Source organism: Necator americanus, chromosome II (assembly GCF_031761385.1).
Source record: "Necator americanus strain Aroian chromosome II, whole genome shotgun sequence".
Taxonomy (NCBI): domain Eukaryota; kingdom Metazoa; phylum Nematoda; class Chromadorea; order Rhabditida; family Ancylostomatidae; genus Necator; species Necator americanus.
Window position 1 is genome coordinate 9,790,507 of NC_087372.1, and position 24,879 is coordinate 9,815,385.

At 42.6% G+C, this 24,879-nt stretch overlaps 8 protein-coding genes across 11 annotated transcripts; 5 read left to right on the forward strand and 3 right to left on the reverse strand.

Moving 5' to 3' along the window:
- Positions 1-1,074: 1,074 nt before the first annotated feature.
- Positions 1,075-1,347, forward strand: RB195_017322 (uncharacterized protein; the record flags this gene model as incomplete). The annotated part of the gene is made up of 1 exon (XM_064184267.1): positions 1,075-1,347. One exon carries the CDS (start codon positions 1,075-1,077, stop codon positions 1,345-1,347), a length of 273 nt encoding a protein of 90 aa, XP_064040148.1.
- Positions 1,348-2,489: 1,142 nt separating this feature from the next.
- Positions 2,490-3,305, forward strand: RB195_017323 (uncharacterized protein; the record flags this gene model as incomplete). The annotated part of the gene is made up of 1 exon (XM_064184268.1): positions 2,490-3,305. One exon carries the CDS (start codon positions 2,490-2,492, stop codon positions 3,303-3,305), a length of 816 nt encoding a protein of 271 aa, XP_064040149.1.
- Positions 3,306-4,826: 1,521 nt separating this feature from the next.
- Positions 4,827-5,116, reverse strand: RB195_017324 (uncharacterized protein; the record flags this gene model as incomplete). Its single annotated transcript, XM_064184269.1, has 2 exons — positions 4,827-4,960; positions 4,993-5,116. The coding sequence occupies 2 exons, from the start codon at positions 5,114-5,116 to the stop codon at positions 4,827-4,829; spliced, it is 258 nt and encodes an 85-aa protein (XP_064040150.1).
- Positions 5,117-5,527: 411 nt separating this feature from the next.
- RB195_017325 (uncharacterized protein) lies at positions 5,528-6,691 on the forward strand (the record flags this gene model as incomplete). 2 transcript variants are annotated; one of them, XM_064184270.1, is made up of 1 exon in its annotated part: positions 5,528-6,691. In XM_064184270.1, the coding sequence occupies one exon, from the start codon at positions 5,528-5,530 to the stop codon at positions 6,689-6,691; it is 1,164 nt and encodes a 387-aa protein (XP_064040151.1). The 2 variants fall into 2 exon arrangements, with proteins under 2 accessions (XP_064040151.1, XP_064040152.1); XM_064184271.1 differs by having other exon boundaries at positions 6,134-6,691.
- Positions 6,692-6,755: 64 nt separating this feature from the next.
- On the forward strand, positions 6,756-8,174 carry RB195_017326 (uncharacterized protein; the record flags this gene model as incomplete). Of its 2 annotated transcripts, none has more annotated exons than XM_064184272.1 (1): positions 6,756-8,174. In XM_064184272.1, one exon carries the CDS (start codon positions 6,756-6,758, stop codon positions 8,172-8,174), a length of 1,419 nt encoding a protein of 472 aa, XP_064040153.1. The 2 variants fall into 2 exon arrangements, with proteins under 2 accessions (XP_064040153.1, XP_064040154.1); XM_064184273.1 differs by having other exon boundaries at positions 6,933-8,174.
- Positions 8,175-10,759: 2,585 nt separating this feature from the next.
- Positions 10,760-11,986, forward strand: RB195_017327 (uncharacterized protein; the record flags this gene model as incomplete). The annotated part of the gene is made up of 5 exons (XM_013452243.2): positions 10,760-10,799; positions 10,866-10,991; positions 11,047-11,142; positions 11,713-11,773; positions 11,854-11,986. 5 exons carry the CDS (start codon positions 10,760-10,762, stop codon positions 11,984-11,986), a joined length of 456 nt encoding a protein of 151 aa, XP_013307697.2.
- Positions 11,987-15,692: 3,706 nt separating this feature from the next.
- On the reverse strand, positions 15,693-15,935 carry RB195_017328 (uncharacterized protein; the record flags this gene model as incomplete). Its single annotated transcript, XM_064184274.1, has 1 exon — positions 15,693-15,935. The coding sequence occupies one exon, from the start codon at positions 15,933-15,935 to the stop codon at positions 15,693-15,695; it is 243 nt and encodes an 80-aa protein (XP_064040155.1).
- Positions 15,936-20,853: 4,918 nt separating this feature from the next.
- On the reverse strand, positions 20,854-22,691 carry RB195_017329 (uncharacterized protein; the record flags this gene model as incomplete). 2 transcript variants are annotated; one of them, XM_064184275.1, is made up of 7 exons in its annotated part: positions 20,854-20,983; positions 21,062-21,122; positions 22,060-22,155; positions 22,210-22,255; positions 22,365-22,476; positions 22,535-22,601; positions 22,649-22,691. In XM_064184275.1, the coding sequence occupies 7 exons, from the start codon at positions 22,689-22,691 to the stop codon at positions 20,854-20,856; spliced, it is 555 nt and encodes a 184-aa protein (XP_064040156.1). The 2 variants fall into 2 exon arrangements, with proteins under 2 accessions (XP_064040156.1, XP_064040157.1); XM_064184276.1 differs by lacking the exon at positions 22,649-22,691 and having other exon boundaries at positions 22,535-22,545.
- Positions 22,692-24,879: the final 2,188 nt, after the last annotated feature.

Consider the following 24,879-nt stretch of genomic DNA (forward strand, 5'->3'; position numbering starts at 1 on the left):
CTTGATGTTTTCATAGAGGACACCTGTGCACAAACGCTTTGTCACATTTCTATGAAAATGTGCTTTTAAGAAGTTTTTTTTTCTCCATGCTTCAACCTATTTACAGATTAATAGCACAGTATTCAGCGAGAAATCGCGCAATCGCATAACGCATAGTTCCTTCTGCATTGGATGTGGAACAAAATCAACAAACAAACAGGAGCGCTTTACGACATTCGAGCAAGTGAATACTTGTACCAGCAAACATGCGTCTGTGATTGATAGTTAATAGTATTCAATAAAGCATGATTATTTATTTCAATTCAAACAAGTTAGAGGCATCACTCCACGAATCTGAGGTGGTACGGATTTCAGGTGGAGTATTCGTATACGGGATAGTAGATTATAGGGAGGAGAATGATTCCGCCGATCTCTTTCTAATTGCCGTAAAAAGCGGCCCGGAAGATACGGCTTCGGGCGTTCTGGCGCACTTTTTTCTACAATGAGTTTCAGTGGAGCGTGTCAGCCTTGTGCGACGTCGCATCTTCCGGGCCGTTTTTTACGGCAATTAGGAAGAAATGGACGGAATCACCCTCCTCTCCACAATCTACTAACCCTTATAAGAATACTCCACCTGAAATCTGCACCACCTCAGATTCGTGGGATGATGTCTTTAAGTATGGCTTACACGCCAAGTAATCATTCTATTCAGCTAATTTCACTCTTTGTAAAAATCGAGAACTCGAGAATTGAAACTACGATCATTCTGATTCATGGATATTCCTTTTCATCCTATTCTTGGTTCTGCTAACTCGTTCTCCTTTTTCACGCTAACTCCTTCCGTTCACGTCTCGAACTCAGTTTTTCGCGTTTCTCTGTTGCAAATCGTCAGTATTGATTATTGATAACATGCCTGGATCTACTCAGCGCACTCTCCGTAATTCTTCCCGCTAAACGAAAGAACCTATCAGCACTCATTCGACATCACAAACCGTTTCTCAATCCAAAAATGATGAGATTGATATCGAGTCGTTCTCTTGTGCCGGAATCATCAACGAAATTTTGAAAAGAAACACAGATCCTGTCATTGAGAAGATGGTTCTTGCCTTGAAAACAAAAATCACACGAGAAGTGGCTGATAGAGTTGAAGCTGAAAAGAGGGGTCGCAGTATTGTGATCAGTGGCTTAGCGGAAATGGGTGCTGATAGATCTTTGATAGAAAGACAGAGGGACCTGGAAGAAAAAGTGGCCAATGTCCTTGACGCGCTGGAGCTTGACTGCCTGCCTGAAGTAGCTTATCGGTTGGGAAAGTTCAACGGTAACAAGCCGCGTCTTGTTAAAGTTGGACTCCCTTCTCGCTCCCACTAGGCAAAGGCTCTGTCAAGAGCGCACCTCCTACGCCGCACAAGCCTTTCGAACATATTTGTACGTAAAAGCATGACCGCGGCAGAATGAAAACGGGATTATGAGCTAAGGCACGAGGCTCGTCTGAAAAATGAACGGTCATTTACGCGTGAGTGGGTGGTTTACAAAGATACTCTCACCCACATCACCAAACTTCCCCGCAAACCAATGACGGGAAACTTATAATCCAGCGAGGACCTCTCTTTAAGACAAAATGTATTTTGTTTAACGCACGCAGCATAGTAAACAAATTGCACTTTTTTCACCCTTTTCTTCATCTGCACCAACCTGATGTATTAGCCGTTACTGAAACATGGCTCAGCTCTACAATTTCCGATTCTGAACTGATAGCTGATTTACCATACTTCGTGTTTCGCTCAGACAGGCCGCTTCAAAAAGGCGGAGGTGTCTGCTGCTTAGTTAGAGACAAATTTCACGCGGTTCTCATTCCACTCAAACGTCAAATGTTTGTTTGATTCTATTTTTGAACTCTGCCTTTCGTCTCCTAAAATCATAATCGTGGGAGACTTCAATGTTGACATGAAGAAACATAGTAATTCCACTGCTAAACGCTTCAAAACTTTATTGGAAAGTTGTGATCTAGCCCAAAACATTCATGCTCCCACTCGTTTACGTTCCATTCTCGACCTCATTCTTTCTTCCGGATCTAGTATCAGTGATATCGAAATTCTGCCTCCCTCTGCCAATTCCGATCATAATGTTGTTTCTTTCAAGTTCGACTTTAATACTGATCAATCTCTCTATCTGCCCTTGCCAGATTTCAGTCGCGTAAACTATTCCGAGTTACGTAAATTTCTCGCTCGTGTTCACTGGCTGAAAGTTTTCGACAACTATCAGTCGGTTGCAGAAATCTATCGCCGCTTTTGCCTAGTGATGTACGCAAGTTTGTCCCGCTGAAGTTTAACAAAAATTATGTACCTACTTATCCTTTGTATTTACGAAATCTATTTGACCAAAAGAATCGACTCTTCTACCAACTTGATAATCCTTTGAACAACGCTCTCTATAGAAAAATTAGCGTTGATCTTGACTATCACATGAAAAAATACCTTGCATATCGTGAGCGGCGTTTGTCGAAAACATGTATGAAAAAGTTTCATAACTTCCTCGCTAAAAGAATTAAACAAGCACAAAAACTGCCTCTGTTGAGGACTGACAATGGGAATTTGATCAAAACCGATCTCGAAAAAGCTAACGCACTTGCTGAACTCTTCGCTTCTAACTACTCATTAAAACTGAATGAAAGAAGTCATAATCTTCCATTGCCAACTACTGATTCCTCTGTCACTCATGTTCCTCAAAGGTCCTTCGACTTTGTCATCTATCCAAATGAAGTCCTTACCGTTCTGAAACGTTTAAATCCTTCGTTTTCGTGTCCCTACCATGGTATTCCCCAGATATTTTACCAAAAATGTGCAGATGTTTTGTATCTCCCTCTTGCTCATATTTTTAAAGCGTTGCTTATCTTTAGTGAAGTTCCTAACATTTGGAAAGAGGCACTTATTACCGCAATACCCAAAAAAAGCAATTCTAACGCTCTCTCGAACTTTCGCCCCATAAGTATTGTATCCTCCGCAAGCAAAGTTTTGGAAAAGATAATCAAAGAAAAACTAAACGAGTGGCTATCATCAAGAGATGTCATTCCTTTCGAACAACATGGCTTCCAATCTGGATCCTTCACTACTTCACCACTGTCCGATTCGGTCTATGATTGGATGACTGAGGTAAACAAAGGGAAGTCAGTTGATGCAATATTATTCGACCTGTCTAAAGCGTTTGGCATGGTAAACCATAAAAAGCTTCTCTTCAAACTCGAAAACTATGGAGTTCGCGGACAGTTGCTCAGTTGGTTGAAATCGTATCTTCAAGAACGACACATGACTGTAAAGGTCCATATATAACAGTTACTCCAAGCGTTATACATTGCAAACCGGCGTTCCGCAAGGCAGTGCACTCTCGCCGCTCCTTTTCCTCGCGTACAATGCTGACCTTCCCAGCTATTTGAAAACCCATCCTGACATGAAAGTTCAAATGTTCGCGGACGACATCAAAATATATTGTTCGTATCGACCTAATGAGCAAACTTTCGCCCACAACACGATTTCGCTAGCAATCCAGAGAATGGGATCTCCCTTTAAATCTTTCCAAAACAGTAGTATTGCATTTCGGAGAGGCTCCTCAGATTCCCTGCTTCTGCAATTCAACAACTATTCAACATCAAGAGCAAGTTCGAGACCTTGGGGTAACAATTGACAAATCGTTCGACTTTTCCACTCATTTTGACCTTGTCACCAAAAAAGCGCTGTCGTCTATTTTCATAATAATGAGGAGCGTGCACGTTAAGGACACACACGTTAAGGGTTACCCTGACACACTTCCCTCCTATGAAATTCGACTCAACGCGCTGAAATTAAAGAGTTCTATGTTTAACTCCTTTCCCTGCAAAGTTGCGCGTCGGATTAATCTACTTCTAGCTGAAATTATGTCTAGTTCAAACTTGAAGATATTCAAAAACAGGCTATCCAAATTAAATGTTCTACCTATTCTAGGTATGAGGGAGGCCTAAAATCTCATTGTTTCAGAGACGTGGAGCAAGTTCCTCCTCTAACAAGCGACCACAATAAGCATTGGATTGATATCTGTTTATAACTCATAGTTTTGGTTCCTCTTTTCCTGTTGTTCATTATGACACTAGCTAGCTGGAATTCTGCCTTGATATGCTCCGTTTCAATTCGTCCCTGTAGTTGGTTCTTATTCTCTCCTGGTGGTGGAAAGCCGTTCAAGGATAGCAAAGTTGGTGAGCCCTTGCGCTTGAGGTCCCTCCACCCGTTCGCCCAGGGTCCCGTACGGATTCCTCCGTTCGAGGTTAAGTTGGTCACCCAAACCCTAGTATCCGGTTATCTACCGTAGCGTTCTGGGTCTGGGAAAAGGATCTCGCGTGAGGATTTCTTACCCTCTGTAGCAGGAGAATGACCTGCCAACCCACCACTCCTCATGCTTTAAAGGGCTAGCCTTATTGTATAAAATTCAGGCGAAATTCTAGTGAACTCTCTCTCTCTCTCTCTTGTTCTTTTTTTCTCTGTTTTATGGCACACCTGCAGGTGTTTGAATGAATGAATAAATAAATAAATAAATAAATAAATAATATTCTCCTAGACTAGTTCTATCGGATTCAAACTTAGTCTTCTTGCGGGGAATCTAGGATTTCAATTTGCCAACTGCTCATTTTCATTCTATTGTAAGGGTGATGCGTACAGGTGCTTTGTTCGGCGCAAGGCGACTAAAGTCTTGCACATAAACAAATGTTATCATTAAAAGCTGTCCATATTATGTGAGGCGGGTCTTTCCCGATAGGGAAGTAGACGCATTCAAGTATTTGCCACTAAACTTCACATTGATTCGTTAAGTTCCTGACATGACAACTATATTTGTTGGATCTCTTGTTCATGTTCCAGCTCAAATGCGGGCTTTGGCTGGATGCTTGGCTCAACTTCGCGACCACGAATTATAGTCCCCTTTTTTTGACAAGGCAGGACCTCGCAGAGCAATCCAGCGACTAAAAAAGTACAAAACCAAGTGTTAAATTACCTCCACAACGGTTTACCGCCTCATAGTGGCGTGGAGGTGACACTGGGCGTCGAACTGCGATGCACAGCGGAGGTTCGTCCTCCGGTAGGGTCTCCCAAGCTGAGGAGTTCGACACATCCGACATTCCGACTTCTCGGAATCGGAAGCCTAGCTAAGAGTAAACCACTGCTAAGATTCAGCACCGTTTTGGCAAAATGTCGCAAGGTGGTTCCCTGATCCATATAGGTTGGGCGACGACCTGTGGTGAAAGCTAAGCTCGCCGTGGCATGGCTGCTTAGTTTGGGGAAAAGTCTCTTTGCTACTCCAGCATATTCACTGCCTCAGTACCCTGCACACTGGGCCCTGCCGTCTCAGACGCCGGACGGTATGGCGACCGGTGAGAGGCGATCAAATCTCAGGTTGCTCAGGACGTAATTGATTCTGGACCAAGGCGACACACGCACGACTCGCCATAGAGACTGTCTCAGACTGTGTACTTACAGCGCGAGAACAGTTTCCACAGACGCTAACCTGCAGAAGGAGCGACGTACGACAGATGAATGACGGTACATTCTTCATTCGTGGAGAGAAGGTTCCCTCGCGAAATGTAGGCGGTGTTGGTTTTGTTGTGCACCCATCTGTCGTCCATCTCGTCGATTCTCGCGAGATCCTGTCACCTCGTCTGGCCATTCTTCGCCTCCGTCCTCTGCGCCAAAAATTCATCAGTATCATCAACTGCTATTCACCAACATCAGCAGCTGATGATTCCGAATTGGACGCGTTTTACGAGGAGCTGGAGGATGTAGTCCGCAACGAGAAGCCCTTTTACATATTCGTTGTCGGAGACTTCAACGCAAAACTAGGAAAGGCCACAGAAGAGGAATACAGGATTGGAAGATTTGGATTAGGGCACCGGAATGAAAATGGCAATCGTCTCGCTGGGCTGTTGTCTGCCTCTCGCCTCTTTCATGGGAACTCTCTTTTCATGAAAAAAGATCATCGTCGGTGGACATGGGAATCGCCCAATGGCGCGACTCGTGCGGAGATCGACCACATACTCACCAACCGGAGGTGGTGTCTACTTGACGTCTCAGTAGTACCATCCTTTTGTAGTGGTTCTGATCACCGTCTCCTTCGTGCGAAAATACGACTTAGCCACACGATGGGAAAGAAAATCTGCTATCGGCAACGAAAGAGAAAAGGTGTCGTCTACGACGATTGCGTTCTCGAGGACTCCTTGTCCCAAGGTGACTGGCACATCGAGGAAGATCCAAACGTGGACTACGAGATGCTGCTCAGAGGATTACGAGCCTGTGCTGAACGTGCCTCGAAGTCGCGCACGACAAACTTGGATCGAATTTCGAAGACCGCCAAGGAATTGTTAGGAAGAAGAAGGGCTTTGAGGCTTGATCCGAATGCATCGCACATTGAGCGGTTAGTAGCAAACAATAGCTGCAGAAAAGCGTTGCAGGAGGATCTTTTGAAGTACAGGCAGAAGAAGATTCTAGAAGCAGCACAAAGAAGAACGAGTTTAAAGAAGTGCCGCAGGGATCTCCGCGAATACAATATTCCGCTAGCAACCTTGCTGAGCGAAGACGGGACTCGCACGTCTTCGCGTCGTGAGATGGAAATCATTACGGAGAGGTTCTACTCGAACCTTTTCCGTTCATCAACTCCTGTGTCAAGACCAATCATCCCCTGGCACAGCACATGGACCTGATTTTATATCAGCAGACTTTCTTCGGGCTGGTGGCCATCCGCTTCATGTAGTCTTAGCAGCGCACATGACATCCTGTCTTCAGAAAGAAAGATCCCAGACCAGTGGAAGACCTCGCGAACCGTTCTTATCCATAAGAAAGGAGACCGAGAGGACCTTCGGAACTACCGTCCGATATGCTTGCTTAGCGTGTTATACAAAGTATTCACCAAGATCATCCTCACACGCATATCTAGGACGCTGGATGAAGTCCAGCCTCAAGAACAAGCTGGATTCCGCCAAGGGTTCAGCTGCTTGGACAACATCCAGACCGTGTCGAGAGGTTATAGAGGTTTGCCGGGAATACCGCCTGCCCCTTGTTCTAACCTTCGTCGACTATGAGAAAGCCTTTGACAGCGTAGAAACGAATGCAATACTGTCAGCGCTGGTCGATCAAGGTGTGGACGCGTCGTATGTGAGGACATTAGCCAAGTGCTACGAACGATGCACGACTAGGATACAGCTTTTCCACCGCCCTCTCACCATACCCATTGGAAAGGGGGTACGACAAGGCGATACTATACCGCCGAAGCTGTTCATAGCTGCATTGCAATGGATAATGAAATCACTATCCTGGGAAGAAAGAGGCATACGTGTTGATGGAAGATTTCTTTCGAACCTTCGTTTCGCGGACGACATCGTTCTCTTTTCGAGCAGTACCAATGAAGCAGAAACGATGCTTAACGAATTGAACGAAACAGGGAAGAGAATAGGACTACGAATAAACAGAAATAAGACACAGTTCATGAAGAACGCCCACTGCGAGGACGGAGGAGTACAACTTGAAGGCTCCCAAATCGTGGAAACTCCGTCATACGTATACCTCGGACGTTCTATGAACATGGAAAACGACTTGAAGGAAGAACTGAATAGAAGAATGAGAGCAGCATGGGCAGCATTCGCAGCCGTCAGGGAAGCTACGGACCAACTGACGGACCAAGATCTTCGTGCCCATCTGTTCGACTCGACAGTCCTTCCATCGCTCTGTTACGCAGCGGAGACGTGGGCAGACACCACGGCCACGTCTAGGAAGCTACTTACTACCCACAGAGCCCTTGAGAGATGTCTCCTGAAGTTTAACCGGCGCACACAACACCTTGCCGGTCTTCGTAGCTCCGACTTAAGAGGAATGTCCTGTCTTCGCGACCCAGCGGAATATGTATCGAAAGCAAAACATAGATGGGCCGGTCACATCATGATAAGAATCGACGATAGATGGACTAAAAGAACGCTAGAGTGGATCCCAAGGGACGCTAAACACCCCCGAGGGAGACCGCCAACGAGATGGGGTGACGTGTTCGCTGCACGGATGGACCAGCTGAGAGCTCAGCTGGATACGGCTCAAGGACCTCGTCAACGTCACTCACGAAGCTTGAGAACATCTTGGATGACAATGGCGAGGGAACGAAACGAGTGGAAGAGATGCTGGGGCCCGCACGTCGAGTGAAGACGGGCCATCTAAGTATCTAAGTAAGTAAGTAAGTGTTAAATTGACAGAAACTGGATATCCAATTTCAGATCCAATTCCTTCATAGCGAGCTTAAAAAAAGATAGTGTTGGAGAAAGATGGTACTAAAAAGTACATTTGAGAGAGTGAAAAGAATTTTTCAACTTTTTATTCCACCTTGCCAACCAGCTGGTAACGTCACTTTCCGTTGTTGAGCTGTATAGACTGTAGCATCTTCCAATTTCAAATCTAATTTTTCATAACGAGCTGAAAAAAAGATGGTTTTGATTTTTGACGCAAACACGTCAAAGTCAATAAAGCTTAGAGTAATTATACCCAGAAAAGTTCATGTTCGTAATAAACAAATGTTAAAGCCTCAGTTAGAGTGGTTTCATTTGAGTCTCAAGAAAACATATAAAGATTAATAGATCGACGAAATCATTTAACGGTTCACTTATGTGGGTCATTAAAAGCACATCTGCAAACTACCAAGAGAAAGTGGCACGAAAACTGCTCTGGCAGGAGTACTTCGTCCGAACATAAACCAGTGGATACTCTCTTCACAAAGTGCTCTGCAACGGAACTGCCAAGTGCAGTTCAGAGTTCATCAGGAAATATGCCAGTAGGAAATTATACTCCACGGAATGTGAAAAAGTAAATGACTTGTGGAGAAAATTAACAAACAAGTGCATAATAGCCGTACACTACCAGTATGCTCAGGAGGAAGTCCTTTTCTTATTCCGTAAGCGGGATACGAGCCTAGTAGGAAATAAGAACTGTCACCAACATTACTACAGTAACAGCCATTTTGCGGCGCTGCGCCACTTACACCGAATCCCGCCGCATCACGACCACTGACCAAAAACCGGTGTGAAATAAAGGTGAGGTGTTACTGACACTATCTGGATTTCATGTTGAAATATGTTTCGAAACAACCGCAGCTGTGAACAGCAGCCAAATTAATAAATTAATTAACTCCATAAAGTAACTCAATATATTAAAAAAAGAGTAAATAATGAATAAACACTGACTTTGCTGAAACAAGGACTGCAAAGCAAAGTGAACCTGTAGGATCGATGAGGTTACAGCTGACAAGAAATTCAAATTCTACTTGATGACGGAACTTTAAAAATGATAAATCGCGTTTACTGTGTGAAAAGAGAATAAATTTCTTACGTATGTGCTCAAACGACCACTTCCAAATTCCCGCTTTCCTGGGAAATGATTGATGCCACAAAACCGAAAGCTTCGGAGAGACTTCAGAACATACTAAACATGACTGCAGAGTGAACAGAAAGAAATCCACAGTTGCACCTTGTCCTTGAAAGAATCTTGAAGAGGTTGGGTTGAAGCATTTTTTTTCATACAGCGTCGTATAGGCGTTTCCTCAGGCTTCCACTCAAATACATACACAGAAATAAAAAGTACTGGTGAAATCCTGTATATCGTCGAACTTTAGAGAACTTTCTACTCCAGAAGATACATGCATTCTGATTTTTTTAAAATTCTATCGAATCTTCTTTTTCAGACGATTAAAATGGAGTGTCAAGTGACCATAGTGGACTATTTTTGGCACTATTTGCCTTCTGCCATTAGTCAAAGTGATAAATCCGCCACTGTTGTTCGTGATGACGACACCAAATTACGCATAAAAGTTGATAAAAAAACTGAATAAATAAAAACAAAAAACTTGATGAAAAGGACGTGAGGGATCGAAAAAACCAATTGACAGCTGGGTGCACGTCGTTGGGAACAATAGGAGACACAATAATGGAGAATTAGTTACACTAGATTGTAGTAGTGCTTTTTGTTTAAAAAAAAAAGAAAAAATAATTTTTCAACTCAACATCGTTGTCGATCGGCATAGCGAGGAGCAACGGTAAACAGTGCTCTGAAGTACTGATCTTTCTTCGTTCACAACATCGGTCTACCTTCACCGATTTTACCGCTCGTTGAAATGCAAAAAAAAAGGAAAAACAAATGGATTTAAAGGTGTCCGCTTTTGTCTACTTGATATTACATTTTAACGATCAATGAGAACAAGTAACAAAATAAACATGAAAGAGAAAAAACGGCACTGTGGTTTGGTAGACAGAGGCATTCTATCAAATGATATGTAAGATTCTGGCAATACTTATTAATTCTAAGTGCATTACCAAGCCTGAAATTGAGGTCACGAATCATTTTTCAACTCACTAGAGATGATTTTTTTACGCTCAGAAAAGGTTCTACTGCGGAGTCTTCCCCTCTACCCCCACCCACTTAGTTTTTTTTTTTTTGAGGTCAGCCGTTCATCAGCGCTATCTTTATTATTTGGAGATGGTAAGAGTACTTACAACCCATGTACATCTACGCGTTCATGGTTGTTACAGCAATATAACTACACTTTCTCTTTTGTGCATACAACGAATGTTCAACACGTAAAAACAAATGCTCCAGTCGGTTAACATTTAGACAAAATTTATTGGTATTATATCGGAGATTGAATCGCTCCACGTGGGCTGATTTTGTGGGAAAATGTGCATACACTAATGTGAAAAAGTGATATATAAGGCAAACAGTTACGGGACTTACATAGGAGTAGCATGCAATCTACTTTTGCTTTTCTACTTTGCGCTGCCACAGGTGCGTGTAGTTGTGGTAAACTCCTGCTTTGTTTAACATTAAAACACAACATTTCCGACCATTTAGTGAGCGCCATCTATCTCAACAACCCCAACTCGTATACCAAAAGACGTCAGCTACGTAATCTCCCAAGACCTATTAGAGCTATCCGGCCTCGTTATGTGGAACCCAACGACGACTCCGTCTATTTGCGTGAGTACTTGGTTCATGAATGAAAGGAGTGAAAAAGCTCAGTTGGTACATGTAGGGGATACCGATTTCTCACTGATTACTTCCGATGTGATGAATAATCGCGATACACTTTCGGACTCCGACGACCTATTCAACGCGCCGATCTCACTAGGTAAGTACTCTGTACTCTCGGTAGCCATGAAATAATTCAATCCATACACACGAAAAATAACTGTGTCCAGTGCAGGTGTCTGCACAATTGCTATCATTACGCCACTATATGTAAGTGGACAGTGAAAAAAAGGCATAAAATCATATAGGGAGCAATGATACTGCTACGGTTACTTCAGCTTACAGACCGTTTGGGTCGAAAATATAATTGTGTGTATTTTGGAGATGCTATCTGATTTGGTTGCTATATTAGAGAAAGAAGTGCTTCTAAGATGTCACAAGCTAAAACGGTTAGCTCCTTTCACCGACTTTTTAATCAGATTTTCTAGGGCTAATTTAACTTATGTGCCTATGCCCATTTGCAGTCACTTTTGTTAAAACAATAAGTGGTATGTTGAAAACGATCACGAAAATATTCGGAGAAAACGTTGCAAAGAGAGACCGCACTAACACAGTTTACAAAGCCTTTAATGAATACAATCCATTAAAAACATGACAAATATACCAGGAAATGATTTTCTTACGCAAATTGTTATCTCAAAGCGTAATTATTAATGTGTATATGCCATAGGTTCGTCAATAAGATGCACGCTTCCAATAAAAAGAGGCAGGTGTCTGGCACTAAACCCTCGGTAAGCGCCCAATTCTATCGCATCGTATGATCATTAGAAGTGGTTTGTTTGTTTTTCTAACTTGTGAATTTGTCTGATAGATATGGATTTGATGGAAAAACTGGACGATGTGTTAAGTTCATCTACGGAGGATGTGGTGGGAACGCAAACAACTTCGAAACTTTGAAGGAATGCCAGAAAACATGCCTCGCCTACACACCTATGCCTCTATAAGTGTTTGGTAAAATAATTCGTTGATGAGCTCTAATGAAATTGAAATAAACAGATTTCAATAACAATGTCCAGAACTCAAGAATTTCCATCTGTGTTAAGAATTTCGGTAGTCGTTGAATTAATAAGTGTGTACATGGATAGTTTCGTTGTGTAAGGTGACCACAGATCTTTAAATGATGTTCGCAACTTTGACTGCACAATGTCTGTCCAACACATGTTCTCCCATTTTCAGATATTTATTTGAACAATATAAATCATCCAGTAATATACGCTACGATCGAAGAAAACTCTCTTGGAGTGAGCTATCGCCCAAGCGTGAATAGAGGGAGGTGATTGCAGCTGAAAAAAAAACACCATCGCACGAAAACACTAAGAATTCATTCAATAGAAAGCTTTGTGAAGAACCGAAAACAACTAGGCTGCTAAAAAAAACGGTATATTCATAATAGTGAAAATAAAATTATTCACCCTATCTCGCTCTATTGTTGCCGTTCAGAAGCTATACAATGTTCTGGAATATTCTAACAAATAAGGAAGAGTAGAGTTAGTGGCTGTTCACTTCTTCAACGAGATTTCAGAAGTTGTAGTGAAAGACATTGATTACATATCAGGTAACTCCAGATCCTGCACTGCACTGTTTCAAGCGCACCGCTTGGTCACCTGCGTGTTCATCAAAGTTATGTCGATCTTGGTAACACTGCAGATGTCACGACAGGATGTGACCGTACAATCGGAGGCAAATTTCACACTTCTTCGAAGCATCAGAAGCCATGCCTAATCTCTGCAGGATGTAGCCAGATATAATCAATGCGTGTTATTCCAGTCATCCATCGTGGCATTTTCGTTTCCAAGACTTGAAGATGACGTTCAACTTCCTTGATCGTAGACTAGCACTCGACGCCATGGAGTGCTGAAGGTCAAATGAGGGTTTCACATGTTCTGCTCGCCGCCTCAGCCACGCAAGATTAAAGACAGCATACTACGAATCTGGGGTGGTAGGGATTTCAGGTGGAGTATCCATATACGCGGTCGTAGAATGTAGAGACCGGGTGGTACCGCTAATCTCTTCCTGAATCACTGCAAGCAACCGGCCGCTGAATGCTGTTTTGTACGATGCCTTCTGTTGCAGCGCGCCACCTTTGCACGCGTAGCGTCCGTTACTGCCTATCGGAAGCAGTCCCAATTGATTTTGGACGAATCGCAAGGGCGGGGACGGCGTAAGGGGTGGAGCGTTGCAATAGATGGCGTCGTACAAAACAGCATTCTGGAGGTGGCTGTTTGCAGTGATCCAGGGAGCGATGAGCGGAACTACCACCGTCTCCATAATCTACGACCCCGTATACAGATGCTCCACCTGAAATCCGCACCACAGATTCGTGGTATGCTGTCTTTAACAGGAGCAGTGACCTCAAATGCAAGACTGCCATTTGATGTGATCATCGATTAAATAGATTCAAACTTGAGTGACTTGAGTTTTCTGCCCCAATTTTTCTTTCCAGTGAAACCTCTCTAAGGTGCGAACGGCGTAGAGTAGTCTTCACGCTGCAGACATTATTAGATAATCTCCTCGTGGTTCTTTTGCATTTTTCCCTCGACAGCTTCACTTTTTTTCGCATGATTTTACAGAAAAGACAAAGGATAAAGTGCAGCTCTGATCAATTCCTATGGGATGCAGATGCGTGTTCTACTTCTACTCAGAATCATTTGAGGTTTATGAAAGCGTGTCTAGTCTATACAATAATCTGCAGAGGATAGCCGATGTGTCAGATCTGCGCTTATCATTCTTCCCGACAAATTTATCGACCTCGGAGGGATGAAGAACTTGCTTGCCACCAGGGCGCTTTCGCACCAACTATCGATTGCGCAGTCACAGCGGAACATATTACCGACTGCGGTACACCACCTTATGACTGACTATACATGATTAGAATTTCTCGTAGTAGACAAGCGCAATATTAACACATTCTGAAAGAGGCAGTTCTTGACTGTGTTAAGCTGTTTCCATGAAGAGAAGCAGCTCAGGCCTCTGATGCGGAAAAAAGGGATTCCTGAAAAAGAAATATTTTCTTTTTGCACAGTTTTATGTTGCCCCAACAAAGCGGATAGATAATGAGGTAATGAAAATTGGTGGTAGACATTTTACAGTTCCTTTCATGACCTCGGTAATACGAAAGGCATACTACAGTACCGCAGACCGCGGTCACAATTCCGTGAGGGAGAATGGCAATGGTGCGATCGTCAGCGATCAACATTCCTCTATAATTTCATGCTCTTTTATCACCATCCACTTGGTGAACTGATGATAATAATTGCAAAGACAGCTTCATTTAGTACAGTACAGTGTTCTTTTCTGTTCAAGAATCGGATTATCTAATTGCTACCATGTGAACTAAATGTTCAACGTGTAGTAAAGCTCGACGCGTTGAACAGGTCGCCGAAATCTGCAAAGGAGAGGTTATCTACTTCTTTGGTAGTTATTCCATAAGTCCCATTAACGAACTTACCCGAAAAGGTCACTAAAATGTGAAGAAGGGGTCAGATATTCGCAACTAAGGTGAGTTTGTGTTGTGCGCGGAATCTTCCATCAACACGTATCTCCCTCTCTTCCGAAGGAGGTGATTTCAATATCCATTGCAATGCAGCCGAACAGCTGCGGCGATATAGTATCACCTTTTTGAACCCCCTTTGCTATGGATATGGTTGAAGGGGCGGTGGAAAGCTGTATCCTAGTGATGCATCGATCGCAGAATTAGGCTAATGTCTTCACATACGACGCGTCCACACCTTGTTCGACCAGCGCTGGCAGTGCTGCATTCATTTGCACAGTGCATGTCGAAGGCTTTCTCATAGTCGACAAAGGTTAGAAGAAGGGAAAGGCGGTATTCCCAGCAAACTTCTATGACACTCGACAAGGTCTGCATGTGGGCCATGCAGCTGAAACCCTGACAAAATCCAGCTTGTTCTTGAGGCTGCAGCGTCCTAGATAGGCGCGCAAGGACGAGCTTGGTGATTACTTTGCAGGCCTATCAGACGGTAGTTCCAAAGTTCTTCTCGTTCAAGTTTCCTATAGATAAGAACGGTTCGCGAGGTCTTCCACTGGTTTGGGAACCTTTCTCTCTGAAGGAGGGACGTCATGTGCGCCGCTAGACCTACATGAAAAGGATAACCACCAGCCCGAAGAAAGTCTGCTGATATAAAATTAGGTTCGGGGCGCCACTTTTCTCTTTTCTCTTCATAGCGACTCGTTTGCTCTTCATGGCGACTCGTTTATCTTTGTGCTGCTTCCAGCATACTCTTCTGCCTGTATTTCGAGAAATCCTCTTGCAATACCTTACTGCAGCTAGTTTTTGCTACTAACCGCTCAATGCGCGATGCATTCAGATTAAGCCTTAAAATCCTTCTTCTTTCCTACAATTCCTTGGTGGTTTTCAAAATTCGATCCAAGTTCGTCGTACATGGTTTCGAGGCACGTTCAACACAGGTCCGCAATTCTCTGAGTAGCAACTTTGTAGTTCACGTTTGGGTCCTCCTCGATGAGCGAGTCACCTTTAGACAAGGAGTCCTCGAATACGCAATTGTCGTAGACGACTTCTTTTCTTCTTCGTTCCCGATAGCAGATGTTTTTTTTTTTCGTCGTGTGGCTAAGTGGTATTTTTGCACTAAGGAGACGACATCGAGAAGGACATCTCGTTGCGGCTCACTTCCTTCAGCTCCTCGGTGAGTTGTTGGTGAGTAGCTGTTGACGATACTGACGGGTTTTTGGCGTAGAGGGCGGAGGAGAAAAATGGCCAGACGAGGTGAGGATTTCGTGAAGATCGACAAGAATGACGACAGATTTGTGCAGAACAAAACCAACACCGCCGACAAAAGTCATGCATGTGTCGCCTTGGTTCAGAATCGAAGACTTCCTGAGCAGCCTGAGATTTGATCGTCTCTCATCGGTCGGCATACCGTCCGACGTCTGAGACGGCAGGGCCTCAGTATGGAGGCTACTGAGGCAGTGAATATGCTGAAGTGGCGAAAAGACTTTTCCCCAAACTAAGCAGCCATGCCACGGCGAGCTTAGCTTTCACCAGAGGTCGTCGCCAAACCTATATGGATCAGGGAACCACCTTGCGACATTTTGCCAAGACGGTGGTGAGCAGTGGTTTACTCTTAGCTAGGCTTCCGAGAAGTCGGAATGTCGGTTGTGAGTGAGTCGAACTCACTCCCAGCTTGGAAGATCCTGCCGGAACACGAACCTCCACTGTGCATCGCAGTTCGATGCTCAGAGTCACCTCCACGCCACTATGAGGCGTAAAACGTTGTGGAGGGTTTGAATCGCTAGTGTTAAATACTCAGTATTGTTATTAAATTTTGCTCATATATTCGACACAAAAACGATCAAGCCTAGTAATCGCATTTGTGAAAAACGAGACACGAAATATTGCCTGAAGCCATGACTGAGTTGCTGAGCTCGTAACTTTTTAACTGGACGGCACTTGAGGCACTCGAAGATGCTGATCACGAATAATTGCACCCCATAAAAAATGATCCTCTACAAATGTAGATCCCACCTCCCGTCCACCTTCTTAGACTTCCCTACAAGTCTTCAGAAATCAGCGCAGAATTTGTGGAACAATCTGAACCTAACCCTTCCGAAATACGCCAAACACGTCTGGCGTTTCACTATTCCGAAGATACTCCAAGCAGCCATCGACAAATTGCTGGCAAAGATACAACAAGTTGTTTTTGTGATTTACCTGACTTAATCGGTGAGTGAATATTGCGGCCTGACGCGGTCATCCGCATCTTCACCAGGATATGTGTATATGTGTTCGGAAACATATTCGATCCCATTCTGTTAGGCCTTCAGCTAGAGTTCGCGTAGGATCTATGCAATCGTCGCTTTTCCATAAGCAGCAGAAAATTACGACTTAACTGAACTGCCTGTCAACGCCAAATGTCCTCGGATCTTCGTTCACCACCTCCGTCCAGAAATTGATCGAATTGTTTCCTCATAACGTGACCAAAGAAGCGAAGGCGGTTTTTCGTTACTACTTCAGAAGGCCGGTCAAGATGTTGACATTTTTCCAGTACCCCACATACACCCCCAAGTAAAGAAATTTTTCATGCATACCATCGGCTAAAAGTACCCTAACAGTCGTCTTAACACCTTTCTCTTTCTGCAATTAAGTTTCTCCATCACCATTGACAGTGCTACATAAGCCTCTGATCCGTGCATCATGATAGGGAAGTTGCGGATAGGTAGACTCGCAGCTAGACTTCGTTAGCGAAGGGGTCGACCAAAGGCGCCTGGACAATGAGTTGTATTTCGAATTTTTCTTTTTCTCGAATCTTTGCAGAATATTTCTCTTATAGCTGCCATCGTTTTTTAGAATACAGTAAAAATAAAGATAGAAAAATATTAAAAAATAAAAAAAATAGAACTCATTCACTATTTTAAAACGATTTCCGTTCACCCTGATTCTCAAGGAGATCCACATCTGCTTGTATCTATAAGAGCGGAGTCGCCGTCCACAGGTTGCGCTAATTTTGATACGAGGTCAACAACATGTTAAAACTTCGCGCTACTTGATGAGAGTATTACTACATCATCGTCGGCATACTCGAGGTCCACCAGGGATGTGCAGACGGTGCTACTACATCTGTGCGTTCGCACCAGTTCTGTTGATAACTGCCTGCTCGCTGAGTATTTTGGATATCAACGCATTAAGTTCATTATTAAATGTAATCTGCAGGGGTTCTCATAGTTGCATGAGCACTTATGACCCAGAGTTTGGTTCCTCTGCGATCTCGCAATCGTAGAAAGGCGTATCTTGACGACGTTGAACCAAACTCCGCCATTTGGCTGTTTTAATCGTTCCTAACAGCAATTGCGCGGCCTTCTACCTTCCTTCCATCAGCATTGCCGCAGTAGATGGTGTAATTGTCGATACTGACAATAAGAAATAAAGGGGGAGCGATCCCTGATGCGTGTTTCCTGCAGTGTAGCGAACGGTGCATGCAGAAATCGCAGTCTGGTCAGAGCGGCTTATTGGAGTTCTTGTAGCGAGGAGCATACAGATGTTACAATACGGATGTTTGCTGCAAAAGACCACGTTTCCCTCGGACATTCAACCTTTTATTGTATGGAGTCTGGCATAGCGCTGGACGACCGCACCTTTTTGCAGTATATGGGCTTTTGCCCTATAATAGTGCGGGTTATATATCTATAGCCCAAGTCGTATACCCAAGTGCCTGATTAAGTTAAGTAAAAACAGAGCAACCACGTACAGGTAGCAGTCAGACATGTATACGTGCCCTCAATTAGTACATATGGAGAAATAACCAACAACTCAGTGCTTAAAAAAGCCAAAAAGAAAATCTAAACAGGGATGAAAATGAAAAAAAGGCAAAAAGAACAGGAAGGATAAGATGAACAACGAACATTGAGATTGTCTACATCCTAAAACGAATTTCAATCATGGATAACAGTTTAACAGTAGAACTGACTTCCCTTCGTGTGTGTCTAACCGACCGCTTCATCACGAAGGGTCAAACGGCTATGAGAGACTGACTGTAGCAGATCAAAAATATTTGTCGGCGATTGACGGAAAATCCAAATCACATTTTACATCCTTTACAAACTACATTCCATGAAATAACTGTTTAGTGCCACGGTTTATGGCGTGGGTAAGCAGTTCAGGCAAGACTTAAGATTTCACAGAATGTGCAATAGAGACGAATGGATTGATGCTATGCAAGTTCCTCCAGAAGATCGAGAAGGTTGGGCCGATCTACGTTCAAGGGCGACACACTTCGCGGAAGATGCGGGTATTCGCGTCAGGCGATGACATCAGGCCCGCCGATCAAGTCAAGTAAGTCAACGATTCACGGTATCAAAACAATAAATTCTTTAAAGTTATAACGACCAATCAAATTACATGCAAACACCATAATGACATCTTTGCGAGTGGGCTAACACAACTGATCGTAAACTTCTTCAAATCGTGTGTATAGTGGAGCGCTGAGACTATAATGCTTGACAATGTAAGACTAACCGGTTACACCAGCTTCTTCGTGATGTACATCACGAAAAATCCATGGAAGCCAGGCTTCGTCAAAATCCATCATTTCATCTTATTCCTTAAGGCAAATTTCAGGTGGCTGCGACCGAAGAGAAACATCCACGGACGTATATTCGTGATCAGCGCTGTGAAAAAACTGTCCGATGTCAACACTTGTTCAATTTCATGTATGACAAGAGTAAAAACATCGCTAAACACATCTGACGTCTGACGATCCTCTTAGGCGAAGTTCCTCGCATTCTTCACCTTTTCTCCGTCTTCAGCATTACATTCCTTGTTACAGCGAAAATAAGTGAAACGCGTCGAAAACTTCTTCGAATACACAGGTTACATTTTAAAAAAATGATACACAGAAAAGAAAAGATAACTGCACGAAGTAGTTATGCTGGAGTTAAACAAACTGCTTTTTTCAGTTTGATAAACCTCTCTGCGAGCAGGTGTGATGTATTACAGAACTGAAAACGATTAGGGCGTTGTTTGACGTAGATATTAGAAGTCTCAAGCATAGTCTGCTTGGGAAGCACGTTTGACTACAGTTCAGAATCGTTGAATTTTAATCAACGCGTGTTTTCCACATCTACAACGACTTGGGCCAGCCGATATATGAGGCCAACATTTTACCAGGGATGAATAAAAGGTTCGGTTGACAATAGTGCAATTCCGAACCATCCATCGATAGTGTGATCACAATCAGATTTCTTACTGACTGCGTCACACCCGTCCTAATTTGACATAAATCGAAAATCGACAAGGCTGATTTTTTTTTATGTGAAGCTCCACTACTCCGGCTCTTGACCACAGCAGCATTTGATTTTTGGGGTGGAACAAATGCGGAAGATGTAATAGCATGATATTCTAATGGACTAATCTTTTAAATCGTCTGACAAAAACGGAATTTATTTCAATAATATGCTGATGAACTGCATATAATAACTAATGCAACACACTGCAAAACTTCTAGCTTTATTTTTCATTAATCTATTATCTCTTTATATTGTTGAGGAAAAATGAAATCAAATAAAATGAGGGGGATGCTGTGCTGTCCAGAAATCCGGCTTCGAGAATATCTGATAACTGAACTAACGTTGAAATTCTTTTTTTTAAGAAATGTTATTCGTTCTTGATGTCAGTGATATAATTATTTATTGTTATTTAATCCTACACTTCATCTAGCATCTGTATGGCTTACAGATAATCACATTTTCATCCTTTCCGAAAAAAAGCTTCCTTTGCAGGTATATTGGCCGCCCATGTACAGTAACAAAGTAGAGTACTGAGTGGACCTCACACGCACACACAGAGGAGGTGTATCGGTTTTTTTTTTTGATGACGTGAAATGATAATTTAAAAATATTCCACACGTATATTTCACACGTTTAAAATAGCACTTCACGTTATCAAAAAGGTTGTTTCCATGTATGTTATTTTTTTGTCAATATCTGACGAATATTTTCGTTATCTTGGACGGTGGTGGTAAAGGAAGATCTGAGGATATTTGGCATTGACAAGCTGTTCAGCCGTTTCGTTAAGTTCGGCCGGCTATGGGATAGCGACAAACTAATAGATTCTATGCAAGCAAAAGGATCTAGGATAGGCTCGGGTATTTTTGAGAACGACACACCCTGGCGAAGATGTCGATAGTCGCATTAGGCTGTAACATCTGTCCGTCGTTTAAGTCAAGTAAGTCAAGTATTGGAATCTTTTTATTTTGATATTTCAATGAAATACATTAGTGGATTATCTATGCTCATTGGAAGTAAACACCCAGTGTAATTATGCAAGGCATCTATCCAATTATCAACGTGACGTAATGGTATTAAGACATGTATTTTCGCACTCCTCCAAAGTCTCAAAGTTGTTTTTGTTTCCTCCACATCCTCCGTAGATAAACGACACACATCTACCTTGGGTATCGTCAAAAGCATATCTGTACGCAAAAATCCATAAATTGGACCAAAAAAAACCACCATCAAGTCCACAAGATGTAATGGAGTTTTGCACTCACCGACGGAATGCTGCAAGGCACATGCCGGTTTCTATTGGAAGACTGCATGCTGTTGGTCGACCTGTAAGCAGAAACATTAATGATTGCGTACCCAAACAGAAGGCTCTGCATGAAGATTAATTATTTACGAGTTTTTGTAGGTCTTGGTGAACAATTAGCTCAAACGCTTAGAACGCGCAAAAAGCTCAAATAACTTAATGCTACTCAAGAGAAAAACAGTCTTTCTTTGCTAAAGAAGTTTTTCGAGTGATGCTTCTGGAAAACTCGAGTGGATTGCACGAAATGTTTTATTGAGTTTTATGGGCATAAATCATAGTTATTATTGTGAGATAAATTAGCTAGACAAGAATTTTTAACATATACATACAACTAGTGCCGAAATAATTGTGTCTTTTGCGGCTATGATAATCGTGGACGGAACGAGGTTCGTCGAAGTGATGGTGAATAAATCAACCAATAGATCTTTTTCCCTCTCCATTGAACCCTTTTCGATTTTTTTTTCTCCTACTTCTTCTTTTTTTCACGTGGTTATCCATGTACGAAATAATTCTCATCCATGATAAGGATTTCACAGGCGTACTCAAGACAGAACTATTTTTTGAAGTGTTACGCATAATGGCACTGATTATCGTCCTTTTGCTGGTCGTACCCGGCTGAGTGGACGAATCATTGCGTCAGGCCGACCCAGAATTACCCTACCTTGTAACTGGACGTAGATACCTACAGAAGAAAGATATTCTTCGGGGAGTTACGAAAAGGTGGTTAGATTTTAGGTATTCAGATGCCAAATGATGTGTAGGATTACATTGCAAAAATTAAGTATAAACTTGATGTAATTAGAAACGATTGGTTTTTTTAAGTGGAGAATTTCACAATTAATTCAGTTATAAAATCCACTAGAATGTGGATTTTGAAGGAAACAGCTAACATAATGATAATGAGGGTAGTTTAGCTAAGCACAGTTCGTGTTCGTGTTGTCGTGTGATCGTAGTACTTACCTGAGGAGTTGGGTTCGTTGAAATTTCGTTCGATTGGGGAATCCAGGTAATAGGAAGGTAATGGGATCGGTCTTACTCTCACAGTCGGACGATAGCCTACACCACAGATTGACTGAATCTTTTGCTCCTTCTTCTGAATTGAATGCTTACCTGGGATAATAATGACCTTTCTGGATCCCGGAAAAGTGGAACCTTGCTGCAAGAGAGACTTGTTAAAGTTGATGAAAATAGCGGGTCGAAAATCAAATATCTTATATGGGAGTGATTATGGTGTGAGCGCAACCATGTATTCTACTAGTACTTGCCTCCTTACACACTAGCTGACATTCGAGTTTTGACATGAAGTTGTTGTTATTTCCAGCGCAACCGCCGTAATTGAAGCGAACACATTCACCTTTGGCTGGGTCGTAGGCGTATCTGTAAGAATCGTTGTTTGCTACCAACAATTTACCGTAACATCCTGACTCTAATATACCTCTCGTGCATTGCCCTGCAGGGACCAGTGACTATCCCCTCATAACAACGACTGGGAATGGCACTAGCTAAATTTCTGATTTGATATTTAACCAAATAGAAGCTCACTAGATACCTGTAGCTGCGAAGAGCACAATGGCAATGACCGATTGCATCATGCTTGTGTGCTGATAGTAATTCTAGAGCTGAAAGTAACGTATTGTCTTATATAGTTTTTCTTTCGCACCGTTATGTATGTTTTTGAAATAAATTTCGCTTTCGTTAGGCGGTTTAAGAGCCGATATACTGCCAATAAATCTCGCTCAAATATCGGCAGATTAGAATATCATGCTATTGCAACGTGCGCGCTTTTTCAATACACCAAAAACCAAATGCAAACATGGTCGCGTTCTTTCTAATTTCAGTTGCCAAACTAGGACGGGTGTAGCGGAGTCGGATCCTAACAAAGCCTTTTATTCTTCCGGGGTCGATGAATTGATGCCAAAATGGTGTGGGAGGTTAAAAAACTGACATTTTGCACGGGCCCCACACAAACAATTGCACATGTGGACCAAAATTCGTTCATTAAATTTCCAAGATTCTGAATTGTACTCGATTGCGTTGGCGCTTCCAAAGCAGATTGATGTACTGGAGATTTCTAGTATCTGCGTCAAACAACGACCTAATCCTTTTCAGCCCTACATCACATCTGCGCACAAAAAGGTTAATCAAAGTGGAAAAAGCAGCCGGTTTGATCTCAGTATGACTACTTCGTGGAATTATCCTCTTATATGTATCACCTTGCTGTTACCTTTGTTTTCGAAGAATCCCATCACCATACAGCTTTGAATGGTTTTCACTCATTTGTCTTCGTAACCTTGAGTCCTACATCACTGGCTGGGTCTTGAGGTAAAGTGTGCAAAATATCCTGTGAGAGCACATTAAAACAGCCGTGGAAACAACATGTTGGCTAGCGCTGTAACAAAGAGTGTAGACTTAAGATCGAGAAAAGGAGAGTAAGACGAGGAATTTTGAATAAGTGAATCGTCGAGTATCTGAAATTGAGCAAGTATTGGCATCGGAGTTTTTTTTTGCTGTGCTGATCAAGAATATCCGTGGCGTTTGGATGATGCTCTTCGGTCGTAGGCACCTGGAGTTTGCCTCGAGGGATTTTCTTCGTCTGGCTCGGAGCTCCTCTCTTGAGATCGTGGATTTTGAAGGATCTTGACGCGGGCTTATATTCTGAGAGGCTGATCGTGAGCAGAAGATGCCGTCACCGCTTAGAAGAAAGAGAAATATAACCCGAGCATTCCAATACACTCCCGAATTGAGGAAAATTACAGTCTGTTGTGTTTGCACAGTCAAATTATCAGAATTCTTACGAAACAGATTTTTTGTTATTTGCCGTGAACTGTTTTTTCAATCATTTCCCATGAGGTGTAATTTGAATTCCTCGTCAAACATTTCCTTCATTTTTTGTTTTTCATTTTTATTTTTTTTTTATTTTGCACATATATTTTCCTTCTTCCACAGTCTCCCTCTCATGACTGCTTAACACCTCGTTAATACACCGGCGCAAGTAAGTTTTTAACGTATTTCGGAAGGTCTACTCTCATGTTGTTCCTGAAATTTTGCTCTGTTTCCGTTGTGGAAGATTTGCAGCGAAGTGTAAAGACCATGATCTATGAGCTAGGATTATTGATCAGCATCATCGATTACTTCTGAGAGTCAAGCTCCGTCCAATTCTGTTGCAAGCTCGAAGAATTCACTCATCTTCTCAGACAATGTTTCACGTTTTGCTCGCGTTCCACAAGTGCGACGACTTGGTAAATCGTTTGTGTGGCTGGTATATGCACAAAATTTTACAACACTACTCAATATTTATTAGTAACGATTTGAACAGTAGTTAACGCTTAACTTATTGGTATCATTTCGGATCTTGAATTTGTGTGAGAATTGATTTCATATGAAAACGTGCATTTTAAAGAAGAAAAGCATAACAAACATACGGCAAAGACGTGAAAGATTTGCATAGAGGCATTGTACTAATTATTTTTGGGTGTCCTTCCGTCTCAAGGATAAAGAATAAAGTGTCAGGCATTAATTAATCTTCTTGGGATGCGATCCCACGTCCAATTCAATTCAAAATCGTTTGAGCTTCACAGACGTGTAACTGGCTTATACAATGACTTGTGGATGCTACTTGATCTGTCACGTCAGTGCTTTGTCCTCCCAGACAAGTCTGGCACCAATTTATAGACCCCAGAAGGATGAAAGACTTGTTGAGCGCTAGGGCGGACATCCGATCGATCGTGCAGGAAGCGGGGCCTATTGCCGGCTGCGCTACTCTCGCCTTTCAGTCTTTTT